The sequence below is a fragment of the Panicum virgatum genome, chromosome 8N, assembly GCF_016808335.1.
Source record: "Panicum virgatum strain AP13 chromosome 8N, P.virgatum_v5, whole genome shotgun sequence".
Classification (NCBI taxonomy): Eukaryota; Viridiplantae; Streptophyta; class Magnoliopsida; order Poales; family Poaceae; genus Panicum; species Panicum virgatum.
In genome coordinates, this window is record NC_053152.1 from 47600448 (window position 1) to 47621373 (window position 20926).

Genomic DNA, 20926 nt, shown 5'->3' on the forward strand with positions numbered 1-20926 from the left:
TGCTTGCAAGATAGTTACGTTTTCAGCCTTACTTTCTGCAGTATTGTCCGGCTCTTTCATTTTGTGGGCTCAAGTTGGTCTTAAAGTCATACAGCAACTATGGTGACCCAGGGAAATTTTATCTTTACACCTTTAAGTAAAACTTGACAATTTAAAATTATTCATAGGCCTTTGTTAGTGCCAAATGGTAACATTGTCAATGGTTTTCCCTCTCCATTTAGGACTTCTGGCAGTGAGTTAATACCCCCGTCTCTACGGAAAGATAGCATTATGGATCGAAATGGGTCGGGTCGACCCAATGGGTAGTTGACACGACCCACAAAATTAGGAGCAGTGGGTTATAGGGGCCAACCCTAAATTCCAAAATGGGTCAATAGGGCCGGAACCTATTGACCCAATGGGTATTATGTGTCGACCCACTTATCATATTAATGATTTTTTTCATTTTATTTATTGATTTTTTTCATTGTTTCTGAATAAATACAACTGGTCATAAGTTGTTAGATTCTATATACTTCAAAATATAGTGAGGAATATCATAGGTTGGAAGGGAAAATGGATAAAGTTAAAATCATGGATCGCTAGTAAACATATTTAATTTGATGCATTGCTAACAATTTTAATATATTATTGTGATATATTTTAATCTTGAATTTTATCTTTTCTAAAAGTGTAGACAATATTCATGGTTTATGATTATATAAAAATATTTGGGTCGACCCATAATACCTAATGGGCCATCAAGGCCATAACATCTAGGAGAAATGGGTCGACCCATGACCCCTAGAATTGGCCTCGAGGCCATGGAGCCGGGTGCAAGGCTAGGGCCGGGTCGGCCCATTCCCATCTTGAGATAGCATGGAGCCTAAAATGTTACTAGTTTTGTGCTCTATAATGTTCTGCTAATTACATTGGTGTGCTGCGTCATTTGGACTGAAAGAAACAAAATAATTTTTTAGCGCTCGCAATCAACAAGCCAACCAGTTATTTCAAGGATTAAAAAGCAAAGCTGCTTCATGGATATTGGCAGGGGGTGTAACACCCTACACTTTGAATTAGGAAACAAAATGAAAATTTGTGAGATTTAGTGCAAGCGCGATAAGGTTTTATTAAATTTATCTTGATTTAGAATATTATTGTGAATTTCAAATAAATTACTTAGCCATAAAATAAAATATAAGGTTACATGGCTTCTGTGAATTCATGCTGCTTGCATTTTTTTTTGAGATTCAGTTTGCATTTGAATTCTTTGAATTTAAATTTAAATTGAAGTTGTTTGTTCTTTTATTCAAAAGCTTTTCTTTTACTCTCCCTTTTTCTTTCCCTTTTTGGCCTAGCTCATCTTCCTTTCTCTCTTTCTCTTCTTGTCCTTAGCCCACCGCTCGGCCTGTTTCTTTCTTTTCCCGGCCCAGCCCGACGCCTCCCTCTCCCCTCTCTCCTTCACTCCTCTCTCCTTCAGTCACCGCTAGGCGGGCCCCGCCTGTTGGACCCGTCCCGTTTCCTCCCGGTCTAAATTGACTCAAGCTCGAGTCCGACCCGGCCGCGCGTGGTGCCGTGGCCTTCCCTTAGCACGCACACCAAGGCTCCCTCGCCCCCCTACTTAAGCACCCGTGACCCCCCCTACCCCGAGCTCCCATCGAAGTCACAGTGGCCGCCTTCACCTCAAACTCTAGCTTGCACCGCCGCCATCCCGCTCAAAGCTCAGGCCGACGCCGTCTCGCCGCTGTACCGCCAATTCTCGATGTCCACGCACCACTGGAGTTTCACCGAAGGATGAGCAATGTCGCGCCCTCTTCTGCTCCCTCTACTCTCTCTCTCTCTCACTCACTCTCTCTCTCTCACTCTCTCTCTCTCTCCCACAATCGTTCGCTGAAGCGAGCCATTCGTGTGCCGCCATTGAGCTCCTTGCCCAGCTCACCGAGAGTTGGCATTTCTTAACGTCGCTACCAAGAGGGGTTAGTTCCCGGTAACGATGTCAGAAATGTGTGTTGACTTTCCTTAGCGTAATCACTAGGAACGGGGTGTTAAGCCCATCCCTAGCAACTGCACCAAGGACTGCCACTCTCGTGGTATAGTCTATACGATTACAGATGAGATCCGCAAGCGCACGGATATACCGTTGTAGCATTTCACCCGGAGAGTAAGGTTATCGTTATTTATATTTTTCCAAAGGATGGCAGTGCCAAAGGTACTGTACTTATCATTAATCATGATGTCATTCCTCAAGTAATAGGCAAAACTCTAGCAGGGGTAAGCCATGATATAAAAGATAAAATAAGGTAATGTGACACGATCACACATCCAACACCCAAAGAAGAAAGAGAGAAAAGAACAAAAGAACAAACTAAACTATCCTATGTTAAGTTAGCTGGAGCTTAGCCTAGGTTAGGTGTCCTAGTGTATCTATTCAAAGGAAAGGTTATGTTAGAATATGGTTAGGGCTGCAGACACCAGGAAAATGGGATAACAGGGAGAAGGTCCAGCACTGGAGAACATCTAGTACCGTTACCTCTTTATGTACCTCCTACACCGAACCCGAACGTCGGGGACTTCGCTAAACGCAACAACTGTTGCTACACCGGATGGACATTGCTGTCACCTCATGCCGTCTACCTCTTTCACACCATGGAGCACGGGAATATCCGCTGGATCCCGCATACCCGAGCACCATGCTCGAGTACGAGGTCACTACTCTAATGCCCCCAGGGCTCCCACCCTCCGGATGGTCAAGCAAAGCACTAGAGCAAGCCCGAAAACACAACAAACCATTATCCAACCCCTGAACATCTGGCCTAACCATACTCGTCACACAACTTATGATAAACATAAGTATGGATTGATAAACTATCAAGATAGTATAACAACCATGATCAAACTCTATATTATGAATAGAGTACTGATAGAAAGAATACAAAGCCATACCGAGAGTCTAGGATCGCTCAACGACTCCGAGGACGACTTGATTCGCTAAAGGAAAACTAGCCTAGCTCCACTACTCTAAACTAAGAGCAAGAGAGAGACTTGAGAGAGAGAGGGTGTGAAACGGTGTGTGTGTGTGTGTGTGTGCGTGTGTGTGTGTGTGTGTGTGTGTTGTGAGGGGGGAGAGAGGGCCCTATTTATACTACTCAGGGTCGGTTCCCGCCAAATGCACATATGGAAGGAGATCAAGTGCCTTGGCCACGAATCCTCCTCAAAATGCACCTGGACGGGACGCCGGCCAGGTGCAGCCGACCTGTGGGGTCGGCCGGCCCCACCTTGCCACCTCTCGTCCTTATCCTTCTCTGGCAGGCTGACTGGTGGGCCATCAACCTTATCCTTTCGTACATCTTTTGTGGCTACCCTGTTTGCTCTGCCAGGTGGGCTCTTCTTGTAAGGGAGTGACACCGATTGCGATCTTCTGTGTAGTTGTGTGGCGTCTTCATCGTGTTTTCCTCTTATTTTGCTCTTGCTCATCTAAAACCATACAAACTCCAAAATAAATTGTGGAACTAGGTTAAAGAAACATAAATGTGAGTAAGGTGTATAGTTTTCCGTTATTCATGAGTCTAGATGTCTAGTTGACGGTCAGAAATGGTACTTAACGACCGTCAACACCGAGACCTACACCAAGACCCTAGATGCTCTCGTCATCTCGCGCTCTCGCTCCCCCTAGACCAACCCGTGCTCAAAACTGAGGTCAGAATCAAGTTTTAGCGAAACGCCAGTGAGCCTGCCGCCGCAGATCCCGCCACCGGCGACCAGCGCTGCTGCCCGCTCCGCCCAGCCAACCCTAGCCGCCCGATACGAATCTAATGGCTCATATTGGATCTAATCCAGGTCAATTAGGTTCATACCGGTGAACCCTAAGGTGTTTAATAAAAAAGCCTCTTAGTTTTCTGTAAATCAACCTACAGTCCACGTTAGTTCAAAAGTAATTGCAAAACAGTTCTTTTTCGTCTATTTTACCCCCTGTCTTTTTATAAAATCCAACCCATCGTCCAGGACCCCTAGTCTTGCAAGCTAGCCCCTCAGTTTAGGTTTAATTTTTGTTTAGGCCCTCTATTTCTTCACCCAAAGCCCTTTTTGTTTTAATTTTTTGCAAATAAGCCTCTAGAACCTTGTTTTAGCCATATCTTTATCGTTTTCACTCCATTTCCAACGATTATTGTGCTCATGCGATCCTTGTATTGTGTATGGTAGCTTTATAACCTTGTTTTGTTTTGTTTACATGGTTTGGTGTATTGTTTATTATTTATTGTACTTGCTTTCTTGTTTGTACTTGTGTGATATGATAGACGGTGCATAGTTCGAGGATCAGCAAGACTAAGGCTTTGAAGACACTGAGCAGTAGCAGCAATACTTTGAGGAAGGCAAGTGGTCCTTGATCATATTGTTGTCCCAATAATTATTAATATTCACATTTACTTTTTATGCATGCACGTGTCTTGAATATGAAGGGTCCCAATTAAGGATGTGCCTAGTTTATTTATCCTTCCTTAATTGAAACTTAAGTTATTCAACATTATGTTGTAGCTATGCTAGTTGCTCATGCACTAGACTATGGTTAGATAACTTGGAGACAATTCTACGCTTGATATATTTCATGTTTTGGTATACCATTTGTTGATAATTAAGATCATTGCATTAATTAGAACATGAGAACCATCTAGGAAAATAGTACAACAATACTATATGGCTCTGGTCTTAGCTAATTGATTAGAAACTCTACCTTATGATGATCTTACCGAAAGGGAAAGAGGGGATGCATCATCGAGGTATAGCTCGGTCCTCTTGAGGCGTTGATATGTTCCTAGTTAAGGCGTCATTCTCATTAGGAAGTGTTATGACCGCTTTGGCTTGGAACCTTAGCGGATTGTCATAAGCTAGAGAATCTTTGAAAATGCCTCATAGTGAATCCCTGCCACTCATCTCGGAAGTGTGTAAAGACCTTGAAAATCCAGACACCAAGGGAAACACAGATTGTTGGTAAAGTGTACAACCTCTAAGTGTTTAAACTGATATATCAGCCGTCCTCATGGCTAAGATCGGATTGATCCCTCACATGATAATTGAACTTGAAGATGATCTAAATTGATGTTCTTATTTATGGCTATTATTATTTATTTCAATTGCTCATTCGTGGGTTAAAGTTATAAACATATACTTAGTTAATGCTTGCTAAATAAAACTTGATCAACTAAAAGTTCTTATCGTAGTTAAACCATGTTAGCTATTCCTTGATTTGGCCTTGCATGTCATATAATTTAGTCCACTTGCTGAGTATCAACCATAATTGTACTCACGCTTGCTTTATTAAAACAAATGCTGCTCAAAACAAGATAATTTTCTGGATGACTTCGAGGAGTTCTAGGCATATGTCTCCCTGTGAAGATGAAAATCCGCTGGTACTTTAAGACATTTATTTATTTACTTACGATTGAGACTTTCGGCCATGTAATAAAGTTTTTAATACTCTCTTTGGTTATGATATTATAATGATATACACTTATGATGTCTATCATATGTGTGTGAACTTGATCTTGATGCACATATGAGATGCATTCGGTTTTTTCTTAATCCAAGTGTGGCAGGGGGTAAACGCATCTCACGCATCGTGAAGTGAGCGTTCTTGAGTGGAGCTAGTACCTTGTCTGAGCTCTTTTGAATTTTTTTTCTTTTCTGTTATCGCTGGCGTGGGGCCAATCTCACATGGTGCGGTAGCTTTCCTGGTCTTTCTAGGCATCCTTCTCTCATCATATAGCATGCAGACTCTCCAGCTGTTTCATTTTCTTAAAAGAATAACGTGCTGCTAATATCATGTCACATTCTGGTAGTGGTACGAGACGGACATAGGAAGTATGACGTTACTAGCACACTATCACAAATTGCAAGAAAGGAACAGGAATGGTAACCGATTTTGGTCGGTTAAGACATTTATTTATTTGTGACAACTTGTAGACAATATATGAAGGTAGAATTGTGACAACTTGTAGACAATATATATTGGTAGAATGTTACAGGCACTTGGTAGATAAGGACTGCTACTACGGCTGCACTGGTTGGAGTCTTGGAGAGATCGATTAGACAACATCCCTTGGCCCTGGCGGGCCTCGCTTGAGCACACCGGTGTGCGTGAGCAGCACCCAAATGTGCGTGATGAACTCCCCACCCCTGGCAAGAGCTTCCAGGTGTGCCCGGGCATCGTCGGACGGTGAGACATACAACATCATCTCTGTCCTACATCACACGCCGAAGCGAACAATACCATCACATAAACAACGCACACAACGCACACAACAAAACGCTACACCGCCACAACCAGAAAGAGGAGCTGAAAGCAAGCCACCGCAAACTGTGTCGTCGTCTCCAAAGCTGTGCCACGCCGAAGCTGCGGCCCGCTGCAAGACAGAGCGGCAACTCGAACTCCTCCACCAAGGGACTATCACCCTCAAGTCGCGCACACACGATCATCGATCCCCCTACTACAGTGCATCAGCAGAACACTCCCATAGCAGCGCCGATGAAAAACACTGATCCTGGCCACTCTGCATGGGGACCTCGCCTCTCCCACCACCTCACACTCCTCTGCCAAGGACTCAGATAACTGAAACCGCTGTGAAAGCTACAACATCCGCCCAGCCATCACCGGGAACACCACTGCATCATAAGAGCTAGCTCAAGACCTCTAGCACATCTGGATCCTCTGCACCTCCCTGCCAACACAGACCAAGCACACCTCCTCTGCCGCTGCACGCAGGCAACCCCACCAACCAACCACCACCACCACTGTCTAGCCAAGGCGAGTCTCCAGATGCGGGGCCTCCAACGAGGGTACGACGCCAATGGCGCCGCCGTCGCACATCCAAAGATGAACAGGGTTTTCATCCTAAAGAGCCCCCATGCAGTAGGAACATGGTGCCTCACAATAGTGCCCCCAACAGAGAGAACAACGCAACAAGGACGCCGCCACAATTGCCTCCGACAAAAGCATCACTGAAGGCTTTCGCCCGACTCAGCACCATGTCTATCGTACGTTCTTGGCCAAGCCCGTAGCCCACTCCTTTTCGCCTCCGCAACGCCTCCACCGGAAGAAGCCCGGCACAGGCCGAAGCACCACCACAGCGCCACCAGCAAGCACCATCTAGCCCCACAGCCCCACCACCAAGGCGGCGCCGGACCAGCATCACCGTCGAGGAGGAGAAGAGGAGGACCAGCCACCTCACCTTAGACCCCATCGCCTGCGCGCAGAAAACGCCCCCGGCCCCACCAACTGGCGGAGCCGGCGACACCCGACCGCAGTCACCGCCGACGCCACCGCACCAGCCCCCTGCACCATCACACACCAGCCGCCGCCGCTGCCGTCGATCAGCACCGGCCCCACCACTGCCGCTGCCCGGTGCCGACAGCCCCCCCCCCACACACACACACATTCGCGCGCCCCAGTCGCGCAGCCACCAGATCTGGTCAGGGCCACGCCGGATATGGGGTCCCCAACCTCCGCCTCCGTGAAGACGCCCGCCACCAACTAGGGAGCACAGAAGCGGGATCAGCCCCCTGCCGCACCCGCCCGGTCGCCGCCGATTCCGCGCCCCTATGCATCTGTGGAAGGCGTAGCCGCCGCGACGACCCGCCCCGCCCAGGCCGCAGCCAAGCCGGCCCTAGGCCGTGGCCGAAGCTTGAGCCGAAGCCTCAACCCGCCATGCTTAGGTCGCCTCCGGCGCCACCACCGTGACCCGTCACGCCGAGGCCCTGGGTGGGCAGATCCGGTGGCCGCGGGCGTGGATCCAGCCGCACACGAGGCGGATCCGGCCGCAGGCAGCCGGGGACGACCGCCGCCGCCTTGGACAGGTCATCCATCCAGAGAGAACGAGGGGAGGGAAGGAGAAGGAGAGAGGAGCTGGAGCCCCGCCGCCGTCTTCCTTGCAGCCACGCGGGCTTCCGGCAGCCACTCGGGCGGAGGTGAGACGGAGGGCAGGCCTTCGGGACGGCAGCACTCGGGAGTAGTTCCGCCCGAGTCGCTCCAGGAGGAGCGACGCGGTGGCGGACCTTCCACCGGAATTTCATTTCTGGTATGTCGTCAATCAGACGCCTCACAAGCCGAGCGCCCTGCTTCACGTGTGATTCTTCATCACCATCGTCTCCATCATGGGTGTTGTATTTCATTAGCTCCTCACATCTACTCTCCAACTTCTTGACCTTTTCGAGTAACATGCTTGCTTTGTCGAGTGTGCGATCAAGCATGTATTCCGATTCAGAGCTGTGGTCAGGCAACAGGTTAGGTGCAGAAGCCAGAAGATGCAACCAGTATCGAGACAGAGTGAAGGCCGTTCTGACTGTGTCGTATTCTCTGTCGTGTGCATCCGCCAGATGGTGCTCGCACAGGGTTGTGGCAATGTGCCAGACCAGTATGGTGCGAGTCACCGTCCCGTCGTTAGCAGTAGCATCACATCCATGGACGCCGTTGTCTTTCAGCGATGCTACCCCGTTGGTCATCTGGCCGTTGCTTATCACCAGGTAATCTACGACGGCTTTCTTCACATCCTCAGACAACCTGACTGAATTCTTGCGCCCCTTTCTTGGTCTTGTCCAGCAGGAACAGTGTAGCATAATAGAGACAATTTCTAACTCGGCTTGTGCTGCCAAGATCCCGGAGGATACAGTACTGCCCAAGTTTACCCTTCCATGGGCGATACCCCTTAAACTGCGTCTATCATCTTGCTTTCACATTGAGCCTCTGTCAATGGCTGGAAAGATGGAAGATCAAACTTCTTGATCACCTCACCAGATCTGTTGACGCTGTACGACTTGAGGCATTCACGTTTGAATTTCTCCACCAGCTCTTCATATTTCTTCTTTTGTTCTTCTTTGAGCTTGTCTTCAAGAACAGGAATATGGTTTTCTTTGCTAACTGCAGATTTATCTGTGATTTCCACCATGTTGAAGCTTTCGGTCCCACCGAACGTGCCAAAAGATGTGTTGACGCAAAAATCAACACACTGGAATCTAAGGGCAAGTATTCGCCGAGTCACGGAAAGTCAACCAAGCGTGCTAGTCAATTTGACATGAAATTGAAAAGGGAGAAAACAAAGTCAAATTCGAGAGCATATCGGCTGGGATTCCGAATATCTCTCAGATGGGCTTATCGGCAAGCTTTGCCGATACTATAGACGATAAAAAGATATTAAATACAAACGCGTAATGAACGAGCGTATCGGCAGGATCAGCCGATACACTAAACGACAAAACCGGCTTTGAATAGCCGATCGTGTATGTATGATAAGATCTAAGCTACGAATGTGTAACTCAGATGATGTAAAGCTAAAAACATTTCTAAACCGGCTCTTGAGATAATAAAAGTGTTACTCCAAAATCTAAAGCCGATCTAGTATGTTTTTAGATGTGATAATGGCCAAAAAACATAGGAAAACCTACAAATCTAGCCGATATCGATAATTGGTGAATAAATCTAGACGAGACGACAGCGATGCGCCCGGAAGTCAAAGCCTAGATAAACTCGATAACTTTTGAATAGATTTGAATGAAGCCACAGCGATGTGGCCGGTAGCTAAAGCTCAAATATACTCGGTAAAACGAAAACTCACCAGCAAATCAAGTCGCTCGAGTATGAGGCGTCCTTGATCAACTTGAAAGAACTCGTCGAAAAAAAGAGAAAAGGCGAAGTCGCCGAAAAAGTGCAAAGGAATTGTAAAGTTTGTTGTATTGGATGTGTATCAAGTTTTTCCGGTCCCTTACAACTGATATATATAGCCTAACGCAATCAAGTCCTAGCCGATTACGGCAAACATTACTTGACCCTAAAGAAAAGACTACCTAAAAGATAAACTACTTAAAATATTACAACCGAATCATCAAGATTTTCGTAGAGTCCGGATCCTCTTCTCCTTCCTTGACTTCATCGGCAACTCTCCATCGGCCGAGCACCAGAGCTAGCGGATCAGCATCTTCAAAGCATATTCCTCTAGCTCATCGGACGGATTCCATCGGCCGATTCCAACCCTGTGCATCTTTTGATTTCTTCCAAATCGGCCACCTTCCCTTCACAAAAATCACCTTCCTTGACACGTGTCAAAAAACGGTGTCAACAAATACCTTGTGTAATACAGGTCATGGACGAAAACAAGCTCTTCCTCGATAACCCTAAAGGCACGCGGCTTGTCCCCAGCGAGTAGGCCTTTGAACACAAAGTCATGGGTTTTCTTCAGCTCTGCCTCTGAGAGCTCAAAGCCAGCAAATCTCCCGTTGAGCATCTTGGAGTGCCATGGAGAGGCACACATGTCCTTGAGCAACTTGCCTTGCTGACCATGGAGAAGCAGCCTCCCCTTGCACTGCCAGATCTGCGCCACGTTGGTGACCTTCTTCAAGCAGCTGGGGCCGTCCTGCTCGTACCATGGTTTGCTGCCAGCAGCAGGGCGCTTGACGCGGCAATATTTGTCGCCCCGCGACCACGTACCGGTAGCCTTCCATGGTCACCGGATCGAAGGGCTCCCCTAGGTTGTTGTTCTTGTGCTTCATGTACTCGGCGACCACCTTGGTGTTCTTGGAGAGGTAGGACTTGGTCACCATCCTCATGGAAACAGTCATGGCATACCACTTGAGGATGACCACGAGCAGGATGGCCGAGAGCGGGGCCAGGTAGGTTGTCATAAGTTAGAGAATCTTTATAAATGTCTCATAGTGAATCCCTACCACTCACCTCAGAAGTGTTTAAGGGCCTTGTAAATCCAGGCACCTAGGGAAACACGAATTGTGGGTAAAGTATACAACCTCTATAGAGTTTAAACTGATATATCAACCATGCTCACGGTTAAAATCGGCTTGATCCCTCACATGATAATTGAACTTGAAGATAATTTAAATTGATGTTCTTATTTATGGCTATTGTTATTTATTTCAATTGCTTATTCGTGGGTTAAAGGTATAAACATATACTTAGTTAATGCTTGCTAAATAAAACTTGATTAAACCACGTCAGCTATTCATTGATTTGGCCTTGCATATCATATAATTTACTCAACTTGCTGAGTATCAACTATAAGTGTACTCACGCTTGCTTTATTAAAACAAATGCTACTCAAACAAGATAATTGTCCAGAAGACTTCGAAGAGTTCTAGGCATATGTCTCGAAGTCATCTGCATGTGAAGATGAAAATCCATTGCTAGTTTCAGATGTTTATATTTACTTAAGATTGAGACTTTCGGTCTTGTAATAAAGTTCTTAATACTCTCTTTCGTATACACTTATGATGCCTATCATATGTATGTGAACTTGATCTTGACGCATATATGAGATGTATTCAATTTCTTTCTTAATCCAGGTGTGATAGGGGCTAAACGCCTCTCACGCATCGTGAAGTGAGCGTTCTTGAGTGGAGCTAGTACCTTGTCTGAGCTCTTTTGAATTTTTTTCTTTTCTGTTATCGCTGGCGTGGCGCCAATCTCACATGGTGCAGTGGCCCTTGTACAGCTTTCCTGGTCTTTCTAGGCATCCTTCTCTCATCATACTAGTAAAGGACGCGCGCTATCGTGCGCTGGTGGACGAGGTGAAAACAGGAACATCGGCTGATAATCGGATGGTCATGGGTGGCCGAGTTCTGCCAGCCCTTTCATCTATAGAAATGACGGAACTAGCGATGGTTGGTAAAGAACAGGAAATCTGCGAAACACAGGGGTAAGTAATGCCGATTACCGGTTGCTGAATGCGGCTAAACAGATGCGTACACAAATATGTCCAACAGAAGTGGCTACGGTAATGTACAAATCGCAAGGCATGGCGTCCTAGTAGTTGCAGAATAAGAAGGAATGCTTGAAAAGCAACGGTCGATCAGCAGGGGCACCTAGTGGCTCATTAATAAACAAAAGCACTGCTTTGTTGGCGTGACGATGCTTGCGTCCATTGGCAGCAGATGGCATGCTTTGTACACAGATGGACCTGAAATTATTCATGCAAGGGAAAAGTATATAATTTTCGTGTGAGGTAACCATTTATGGCAAAAATGCTGTAGAGTTGAAAAAAATACTACGGTTCATACATTCAAAGTTAAAACTTATGGGAATTGAACAGAATTGGATTATTAGTTGTAGATCGAAACGTACCAGTAGGAAGAAGCAAGTCGACATCAGATCATGCCCTATTCGTGTAATGGTTTAAGAAGGATTTGTGAATATAGTAGCAGCCAGCTTTTTCTAGTCAGACAGCGATCAAGCAGCAGCAAAGTAACCTAGCTCTATTATATTGGCAACTGTTAGGAGAGCTGTTGGCAAAGTAATAGAGCCTCTAATATATTGGCAGCAAAGTAACCTATACGATTCAACTGTTGATTCGTTCATCTGAAGAGCTTGTTGGCGTCCTGTTGAAGTTGGAGCTCCAGTCCGAACAGCATGCCGGCGCAGAGCTGTTTTAGGCTGCCTTCCTTTGCGAAGTAGAGGCTCCTCATCCGCCTGAACGTGTCCCAGGTGAGCACCCTGTCGCAGCCTGAATGGTGGCACCACCCCGCCGCGCGCTGCACCTGGAGCGCGGCGGCCACGCGATCGAGGCCGCACTGTGGAGTCCACCGCCGCAGCAGCGCATCATGTGCTTAATGTCATAGACCTCAGGGTCGAAGTAGACGCGCACGCACTTGAGGAACTCGAGCAGCGACCTCGGCAGCTTGCGGCCCATTAGGAGCTTGACGAGCTAGGCCAGGTCGTAGGCGGAGTGGAAGGTGACCCAGGCCACGTCCGGTTTGCAGACGAGGCCCGACGACATGAGCAGCGCGGCTAGGGTGCGCGCTGATGCCCCTGGCGTGGAGTGCGGCGAGGTCGAGGCCGCTGGCGGCGAGGGGGGCGACGGAGTAGGGGCGTGGCGGTAGAGGTGGGTAAGAGTTGGGATCATGGACGCACAGTTCAGTGTGAAGGCCATGACTTTTGTGTTGACTAACGAAAAACATAAGTCGGGTGGACGAGGTGAAAACAGGAACATCGGTTGATAATCGGATGGTCAGGAGAAGATGGACGACGTGGATGCCATGGGTGGCCGAGTTTTGCCAGCCCTTTCATCTATAGAAACTAGCAAGGTGGCCCGCGCTAATAGCGCGGGTAGCTAGTTTTTTATTTATTTCTTTAAAAATATTTACATTGACAGAAGAGATGTATTTTGTAATTTATTTACCTCTCATTTGCTCTTGTTGAATATTATACTACTTGCAGCTTTCTATGCATAGGAGTTCATATCAATCATCACTTTTTATGTTGCTTTATTCTATATTATAGTTGCATATTTTAGTACTTAAACTTGCAAAATCTAAATTTGAGGATTGAATTCAATTTTGGATCACCTTGAATACGGAGCAAATTGTACATAATTGTATTCATATAAAGTTTTTTTATAATTATGAAATATATTTATATGTATTTGATAGTTATGTTTGCCAACAATCTGTAACTTAGATGTTGGAGTTCGATTTGTATCTTGCAATATTTTGATTAATATTTAGCGAAAATATATCTAGTGTAGTTGTTAGAGCACTTAAGTAGCATCTAGTAGATCTAGACCTGACTCATCATCGGAGCGAAATAAAAATGATCATGGATTAGACAAAAAAAAGTTATGTTAAAAAATAAGTTGAGGCCTCCTGCTGGGTTTGGTAAATAAATATTATGCAAAACTTATATATATGCATGCTATGTTAATGCATATATGTTTTAAATTTTTTATTTAACCGAACATATTATTATTTTTCCCACTTTGGTTACTGCACAATTTATTTGTTTTTAGCCCATATGACTGCATATATTGGTCTACTTTAGAGTTTTGTCATCTCGGTGATAGATAGTTCCATATATATCTTTGTTGTTGTTTCTAACTCTTTTCTTTATTTTTCATTTTCTCTAGTAATTTTATTGATTTCTCTGTCTTCTATTTTGTTCCTCGGTATATTTGAAATCGATTAGTGTGTATCGCATCCGATGCATCTAATGGAGAAGTTTTCTGTTTAGTATTGTTCAGAGTTTTTTTTCTGAGTGAAGAGGAGCATCGACAACGTACATTTATTTGAATCATTTGATTTTGTACTGTAGGCAATCGACTTTGAGATCGATTAGCAGGGCTTCAGGCCTGTATCTGTGGCTAAAATAATTTCAGTTGTGGCTTCCTTGATGGAGCAACTTTTTTATGGATATAGAGCTGTTTTGAAAACCGTTCGGTAGAACCGCTTCTTCTATTTTTTCATGAATATATGAAAGATGTCAAATGTCCAACAGGACATAGCTATAATTTAATATTTTTCTCATTCTAATGATATTATTTATAGACAAAACCAATAAATTCACTTTTGTCCTTTTCTTTTACCCTCATTTTCTCATTTTTCCTGCCTTCTTTTTCTATTCTCCTTTTTCTACTTTCCTTACCCGTTCAATCTTGGTGCTTCTTTATCTTTTTATCTTCTCTTTCTCTATACTTCTTTAGAGGTATCGATCACATTTGTGTTCCATGCCTAGTGTGTACTTATAGAAGATTAGATGGGGATAATAATGTTAATAATTATCTATGCTATTTGATTCCTCACATGACTAACTCCCTGATTTTTCCCATACATCTATTTATTAACTTTATCTGCCATGAAACTCAAACTTGGATTTTTATTATTGCATTTGATACTATTTATTTAGCTATTTTTCTTCTTAATATGATTCATAATCACTACACATATCAACAATTTTTTTTATTCTAGTTCTTGCATTTATCTATTTATTAATCATATTTGATGCCAATTTTTTAATACTTTTAATTTTTAATTTAGCTATTTGGCTAATAATAATTTTTTTGTCGTGTGCCAATGCTAATTTTTTTAATTTTATAATTCCGAATTTGCTTATTTAGTAATTGTATTCAACATGGACTCTTTGTCATGTCTTTTTTTTAAATTTTTTAAATTCGAAATTAGCTATTTATTAATCGTATTTGACATCTCATCGTGTTTCTTTACTCCATCATCATCACGAAATCGTCCGTCCATCCATCTTCGACATCCCTTCACGTCGGGCCAGTGCCACGACACCGGGGGCACATCGCGTCGGAGGCTCCCTCTGCCAGCCTGTTGCCTGCGACCACCGTGCTGCTAGCTACCATTAGTTGGTAGGAATTCAAGTCAACATTATCTCTTTGCAAAGAGGTATTAACAGTCCAGATTAATTCTAAAACATATGTTTTTCCATCAAGCTCACGCATTACCCATGCCCCCTCTTCTTCAATCGTCCAGAACGCATAATCCGTTTGCAAAACTTTTAACAGGTACTAACAATATGACATACTAAAAAATTAGTCAACTGACAACAGTTGGACAGCCATCACATATCAACAATAATTTTTTTATTCTAGTTCTTGCATTTATCTATTTATTAATCATATTTGATGCCAATTTTTTTATACTTTTAATTTTTAATTTAGCTATTTGGCTAATAATAATTTTTTTGTCGTGTGCCAATGCTAATTTTTTAAATTTTATAATTCCGAATTTGCTTATTTAGTAATTGTATTCAACATGGACTCTTTGGTTAAGTCCTAATTTCCTTATTTTTTTAATTCCAAATTAAGCTATATTTACTAATCGTATTTGGTATGGACTCTTTGTCATGTCTTTTTTTTAATTTTTTAATTTTTATCTAGTGGTAATGCTATTTTTTTAATTTGATAATTCAGAATTTTTCTATTTAGTAATTGTATTCAACATGGACTCTTTGATTAAGCCATAATTTCCTTATTTTTTTAATTCCGAATTAAACTATTTACTAATAGTATTCAGCATGGACTCTTTGCCATGTCTTAATTTTCCTTAAATTTTTAAATCCGAAATTAGCTATTTATTAATCGTATTTGATATGAACTCTTGAGTTATTTTGAACCGTTAGATCTTCATAAAATCCAACGGTGCAAATTCTTCTCTTTTTTAGATTAATGTGGGAATTTCTAGACCCTCTCGGCGAACGTGGTGGCTTCTTTTAACACTCCTTTAATAATATAATAGATAGCAGGCAGCTCTCCAGCTGTTTCATTTTCTTAAAAGAATCACGTGCTGCTAATCATGTCACATTATGGTAATGGTACGAGACGGACATACGAAGTATGACGTTATTTGTGACAACTTGTACAGCTAGACAATATATATAGGTAGAATGTTACAGGCAGTTGGTCGGTAGATATGGACTGCTACGTCGTCTGCACTGGTTGTAGAGGTCGATCAGACAACATCATTTGGCCCTGCCTGCAGGCCTCGCTTGAGCACACCGGCCTGCGTGAGCAGCACCCATATGTGTGTGATGAATTCCCCTCCTTTGGCAAGAGCTTCCAGGTGCGCCCGGGCATCATCGGATGGCGAGACGTACAGCATCATCTCCGCCCAGAAATCGGAGAGGACCTTCCACCGGCATTTCGTTTCTGGTATGTCGTCAATCAGACGCCTCGCAAGCCGAGCGCCCTGCTTAACGAGTGATTCTTCATCACCATCGTCTCCATCATGGGTGCTGTATTTCATTAGCTCCTCACACCTACTCTCCAACTTTTTTTTTTCTTGAGAGGGCAGCTGCTCTCCAACTTCTTGACCTTTTCGAGTAACACGCTTGCTTCGTCGAGTGTGCGATCAAGCATGTATTCCGATTCAGAGCTGTGGTCAGGCAACAGGTTAGGTGCAAAAGCCAGGAGATGCAAGCAGTACCGGGACAGAGTGTGTCGGCCCAAAAACCAGGAGAGTCGGCCCAACGGGCGCACACCCGGAGGAAGTCTTGCTACACCCCAAAAGCTAGCCCAAGAGGTGAGAGATTCCCCCCACTTTTATGTTGGTTCAACTCTCCCCCCACAACCAATGTGGGACTAATCCCAACAATCTCCCCTGTCACACATTGGTGCCCCTTAGCACTGACCGGGCCCACACCACAGTTCACCAGTGACCGGCTCCACACATGAGCACATATGGGCCTCACACCCGCGGTCCACCACTGACCGGCTCGACACACGAGCACACACGGGCCTCACACCCATGGTTCACTGGGCTTCGGGCCTACACCACCCAAGTGTGCACGGGCACAAGAGATTGCGGACCCAGCTCTGATACCAAATGTTGGAATCGAGCCCTAGAACTCTACTCTTTCACGCACGAACGGAGGAGGAAGATAAACAGTGCACTCGCACAACAATGGCGATGAACGCCCCGGCCGCCACACGGCCTGTATGTTGGCACTTGTATTGATAAAATGGACTCCACTCAACCTAGAACACAAGGATTACAAGACCATATATAGACTTAGACACCACAGCTCCCCCGCCACCATACTCCGGCGAGCACTGCGCCCACGCACGCACGTTCCTGGCGACCCGGCCTTCTCCACGCTGTGGTGTCTAAGAACCGGTCTCCATCCTCATCCGCTAGCCAAGTGGCACCCATCACGCTGCCGCCGCGATCCTCCCTGACTTGGTCCTCCTTGGTTGCAACAGACAGGCGAGCACGCGCCGCACACGAGCTCGCCGCGCCCTGGGACACGGCCACACCGGCAACCAACCTCATGCGCCTTCATCCTTGCCGCTGGACCCGAACACAAGCACAAACTCGTGCACCAGCGAGCATCCTAACTACGGACTCAATCGATCCTACAGACCTAACAGACTCGAACGCAAACGCCACCCGCGCACACACGCGATGTTCTCGACACGAACACGACACGCACACGCCACAGCCACACCATGGCGTGGTTTATTCCAACAAACTCCCCCTAAACCACGACACCGTCGCACGTCCTGCCATACAGGACGCCGGCTCTTCGTCGACCGACCGCGAGGAGCATCTCCTCCTCTTCCCGGCCGCCATGCGCTCGCCGTAGCTGCAGCTCCCATCGTCGTCGCTGCCACGGCCGCCACTACGGCCTCCCGACACGACACGAACCTTGCAGCGTGCCTCCGCGACGCCGCAGCCTTCTTTCTCCCTCAGCGACACACGCCGAGGTTCTTCCATGCCACACGCGCCCAAGACGATCACCGCACGATCGCGCAGAGCACGCATTTGACGGCTGCGCGCACGCACGCGCTCGCCGTGCCCGACGCCCGCACGCACACACGCACGCAGCGCAACATCTCGACGACTGGCGTGCACACACACGCTGCCGCAGTTGACGCCCACGCGCGCGCACGCACATTGCGTCTCAGGCCGACGACCACGCGCGCACACGCGTCCAGACGGCCGGCGACCTTCCTTCTTCCTCCGGCGCCGAACGCCATTGATGCCGTCGCGCTCGAACACGAACTGGTTGACGCCTCCACCATCACTGCAAGAATCGCCACACGATCCCTTGCGGTGGAGCCACGCGCCACCATTGCTGGCACACTTGCAGACTGCGGGCGCCAAACGCCCTCCGGCGACACACGCCGCTGAGGCACCACGCCCGAACATGGAGCCTTCACGACGCCTCTGCCTCACCAAGGCAGCAGGACCGCGCACCTCCAAAGGCAACATACGGCCGGAGCTTCATCCCATCGCAGCTGCCGACGAACGCCGCCTTGTGCCGGCCACCACCAGCACGCCTCCGGCAAACGTCGCCACCGCCGGCACGCCACCAGCGAGGGGAGCGAGCCCACTACGAACCTGCTCTTGATACCAAATGTCGGCCCAAAAACCAGGAGAGTCGGCCCAACGGGCGCACACCCGGAGGAAGTCTTGCTACACCCCAAAAGCTAGCCCAAGAGGTGAGAGACTCCCCCCACTTTTATGTTGGTTCAACTCTCCCCCCACAACCAATGTGGGACTAATCCCAACAGAGTGGAGGCCGTTCTGACTGCGTCGTCTTCTCTGTCATGTGCATCCGCCAGATGGTGCTCGCATAGGGTCGTGGCAATGTGCCAGACCAGTATGGTGTGGGTCACCGTCCCGTCGGTAGCAGTAGCATCACATCCCCTTGAGAGTTCACCATGGACGCCGTTGTCTTTCAACGATGCTACCCCGTTGGTCAGCTGGCCGTTGCTTCTCACCAGGGAATCTACGATGGCTTTCTTCACATTCTCAGACAACCTGACTGAATTCTTGCGCCCCTTCTTGGTCTTGTCCAGCAGGAACAGTATAGCATAATGGAGACAATTTCTAACTCGGCTTGTGCTGCCAAGATCCCGGAGGATACAGTACTGCCCAACTCTACCCTTCCATGGGCGATACCCCTTAAACCTCAAGACAAGGCCTGTGATCGTCTCAAGGAAGCGGCATCTTTGTAGAAAAGGCGTGGTAACGTAGCTCCGTACCAGCGCCACCTTGAACCAACCTGAGGCTATGTACAGGTACAGCTGGTATGCCTCCAGGAATGCGACAACAAGGGTTATGAAAATGGTGAGGGCAACCCTACGGCGATCCCCATGGCAAGCAGGCAGGTGAGCCAGGAGCATAGGGCAAACATGATGACGGGCAGGCAGAGAGCAAAGAACCGACACTTTCGGTCGAGGTAAGAATACCTTGTGTAATATAGGTCATGGACGAAAACAAGCTCTTCCTCGACGACCCTGAAGGCCCGCTGGTGCGGCTTGTCCCCAGAGAGCAGACCTGTGAACACAAAGTCACGGGTTTTCCCAAGCTCTGCCTCCGAGAGCTCGAAGCCAGCAAATCTCCGGTTGAGCATCTTGGAGAGTGCCATGGAGAGGCACAGGTCCTTGAGCAACTTGCCCCGCTGATCATGGAACAGCAGGTTCCCCTTGCACTGCCAGATCTGCTCCACGGTGGTGACCTTCTTCAAGCAGCTGGGGCCGTCCTGCTCGTACCATAGTTTGCCCCCAGCAGCAGGGCGCTTGACGCAGCAATGTTTCTCGCCAGCGACCATGTACCGGATCGAAGGGCTCCCCTGGGTTGTTGTCCTTATGCTTCATGTACTCGGCGACCACCTTGGTGTTCTTGCAGAGGTAGGACTTGCTCACCATCCTCATGGAGGCGATCATGACATACCACTTGAGGACGACAACAACTAGGATGGCCGTGAGTGCGGGCAGGTGGGGCACAGGTGGGACGTGCTTACCATCCTCACTGGGGGACCCGTATATCTTCAGCATGACGTACACCATCAAGAACACCTTGAAGAGGTGCTTCACGTAGATGCTCTTCCAATTGTCGATGTCGCTGAGGCGGCGGGCTGTGAGGCTGTCTGTGTTGCCGAGGAGCAGCAGCAGGAACACGGCCCAGATGGCAAAGTGGACATGGTACCAGTCGGAAGCTTTCATGAGCCCAATGATGTAGCTCACCAGCGGGTAGGAGAGCGTGTAGATTCCCGCCACGATGGTGTGGAGGAGATCGTGGCTCGACAACCGGCGTAACGAGCCCAGGATGTGCAAGAGGAGCATGGAGAGAACAGCTACGATGACGAGAACTCGTACAGTTGTTATACGATCGCTACAATTGCAATAAGAATAATCTTGGGGAAGGGGGCTGGGTGTGGGTGAGAAATCCATGTCAGAAGCCATGGTATCTGATGATCACAGTGGGCGCTGTGGTTCACGGAGTAGATAGTAGGAGTCTTGGAGAGCCCTCTCCATCTGAGAGGCCCATGCATGTATTTATAGAAAGAAAAGGCATCTCTTGGTGCTTGTTGATCCATATACTTACATACAAGAGGACCATACATGCATACTGTTTGTACGCCATGGAATGGGATGGAATAAAAATAATGGAGGTGGGTAATGATCGATGCCTTTCCACAAAAGCCTTATCTATCTAAGCTTGCATGTGGACACGGTCAAGGAATCAAATTTCGATTTGGTGCTATATATAATTGCTAACAAGTGGCGTTACTTGTTAAGTCCGTTGTATTACGTCCGCTCGCTTACGTAGACTTGTGAGGCACATTGTCTTGCAGTTTGCTGAAGTGACAAGTGGGCACCAAATGAACAAACTAAAATGCACTTCAGTCATTGAAACTTGAAGTTTATGGTAG

At 46.9% G+C, this 20926-nt stretch overlaps 1 protein-coding gene and 2 pseudogenes across 1 annotated transcript; all 3 read right to left on the minus strand.

Annotated features, from left to right (window-relative positions):
* Positions 1–6059: 6059 nt before the first annotated feature.
* LOC120685174 lies at positions 6060–10644 on the minus strand (annotated as a pseudogene).
* Positions 10645–12324: 1680 nt separating this feature from the next.
* Positions 12325–12927, minus strand: LOC120685175 (annotated as a pseudogene).
* A 3160-nt stretch (positions 12928–16087) lies between these two features.
* LOC120685176 lies at positions 16088–20456 on the minus strand. The gene is made up of 4 exons (XM_039966999.1): positions 19827–20456; positions 19461–19753; positions 18784–19350; positions 16088–16701 (listed from the first exon to the last, which is right to left on the minus strand). The coding sequence occupies exons 1-4, from the start codon at positions 20454–20456 to the stop codon at positions 16509–16511; spliced, it is 1683 nt and encodes a 560-aa protein (XP_039822933.1). The 3' UTR covers positions 16088–16508.
* Positions 20457–20926: the final 470 nt, after the last annotated feature.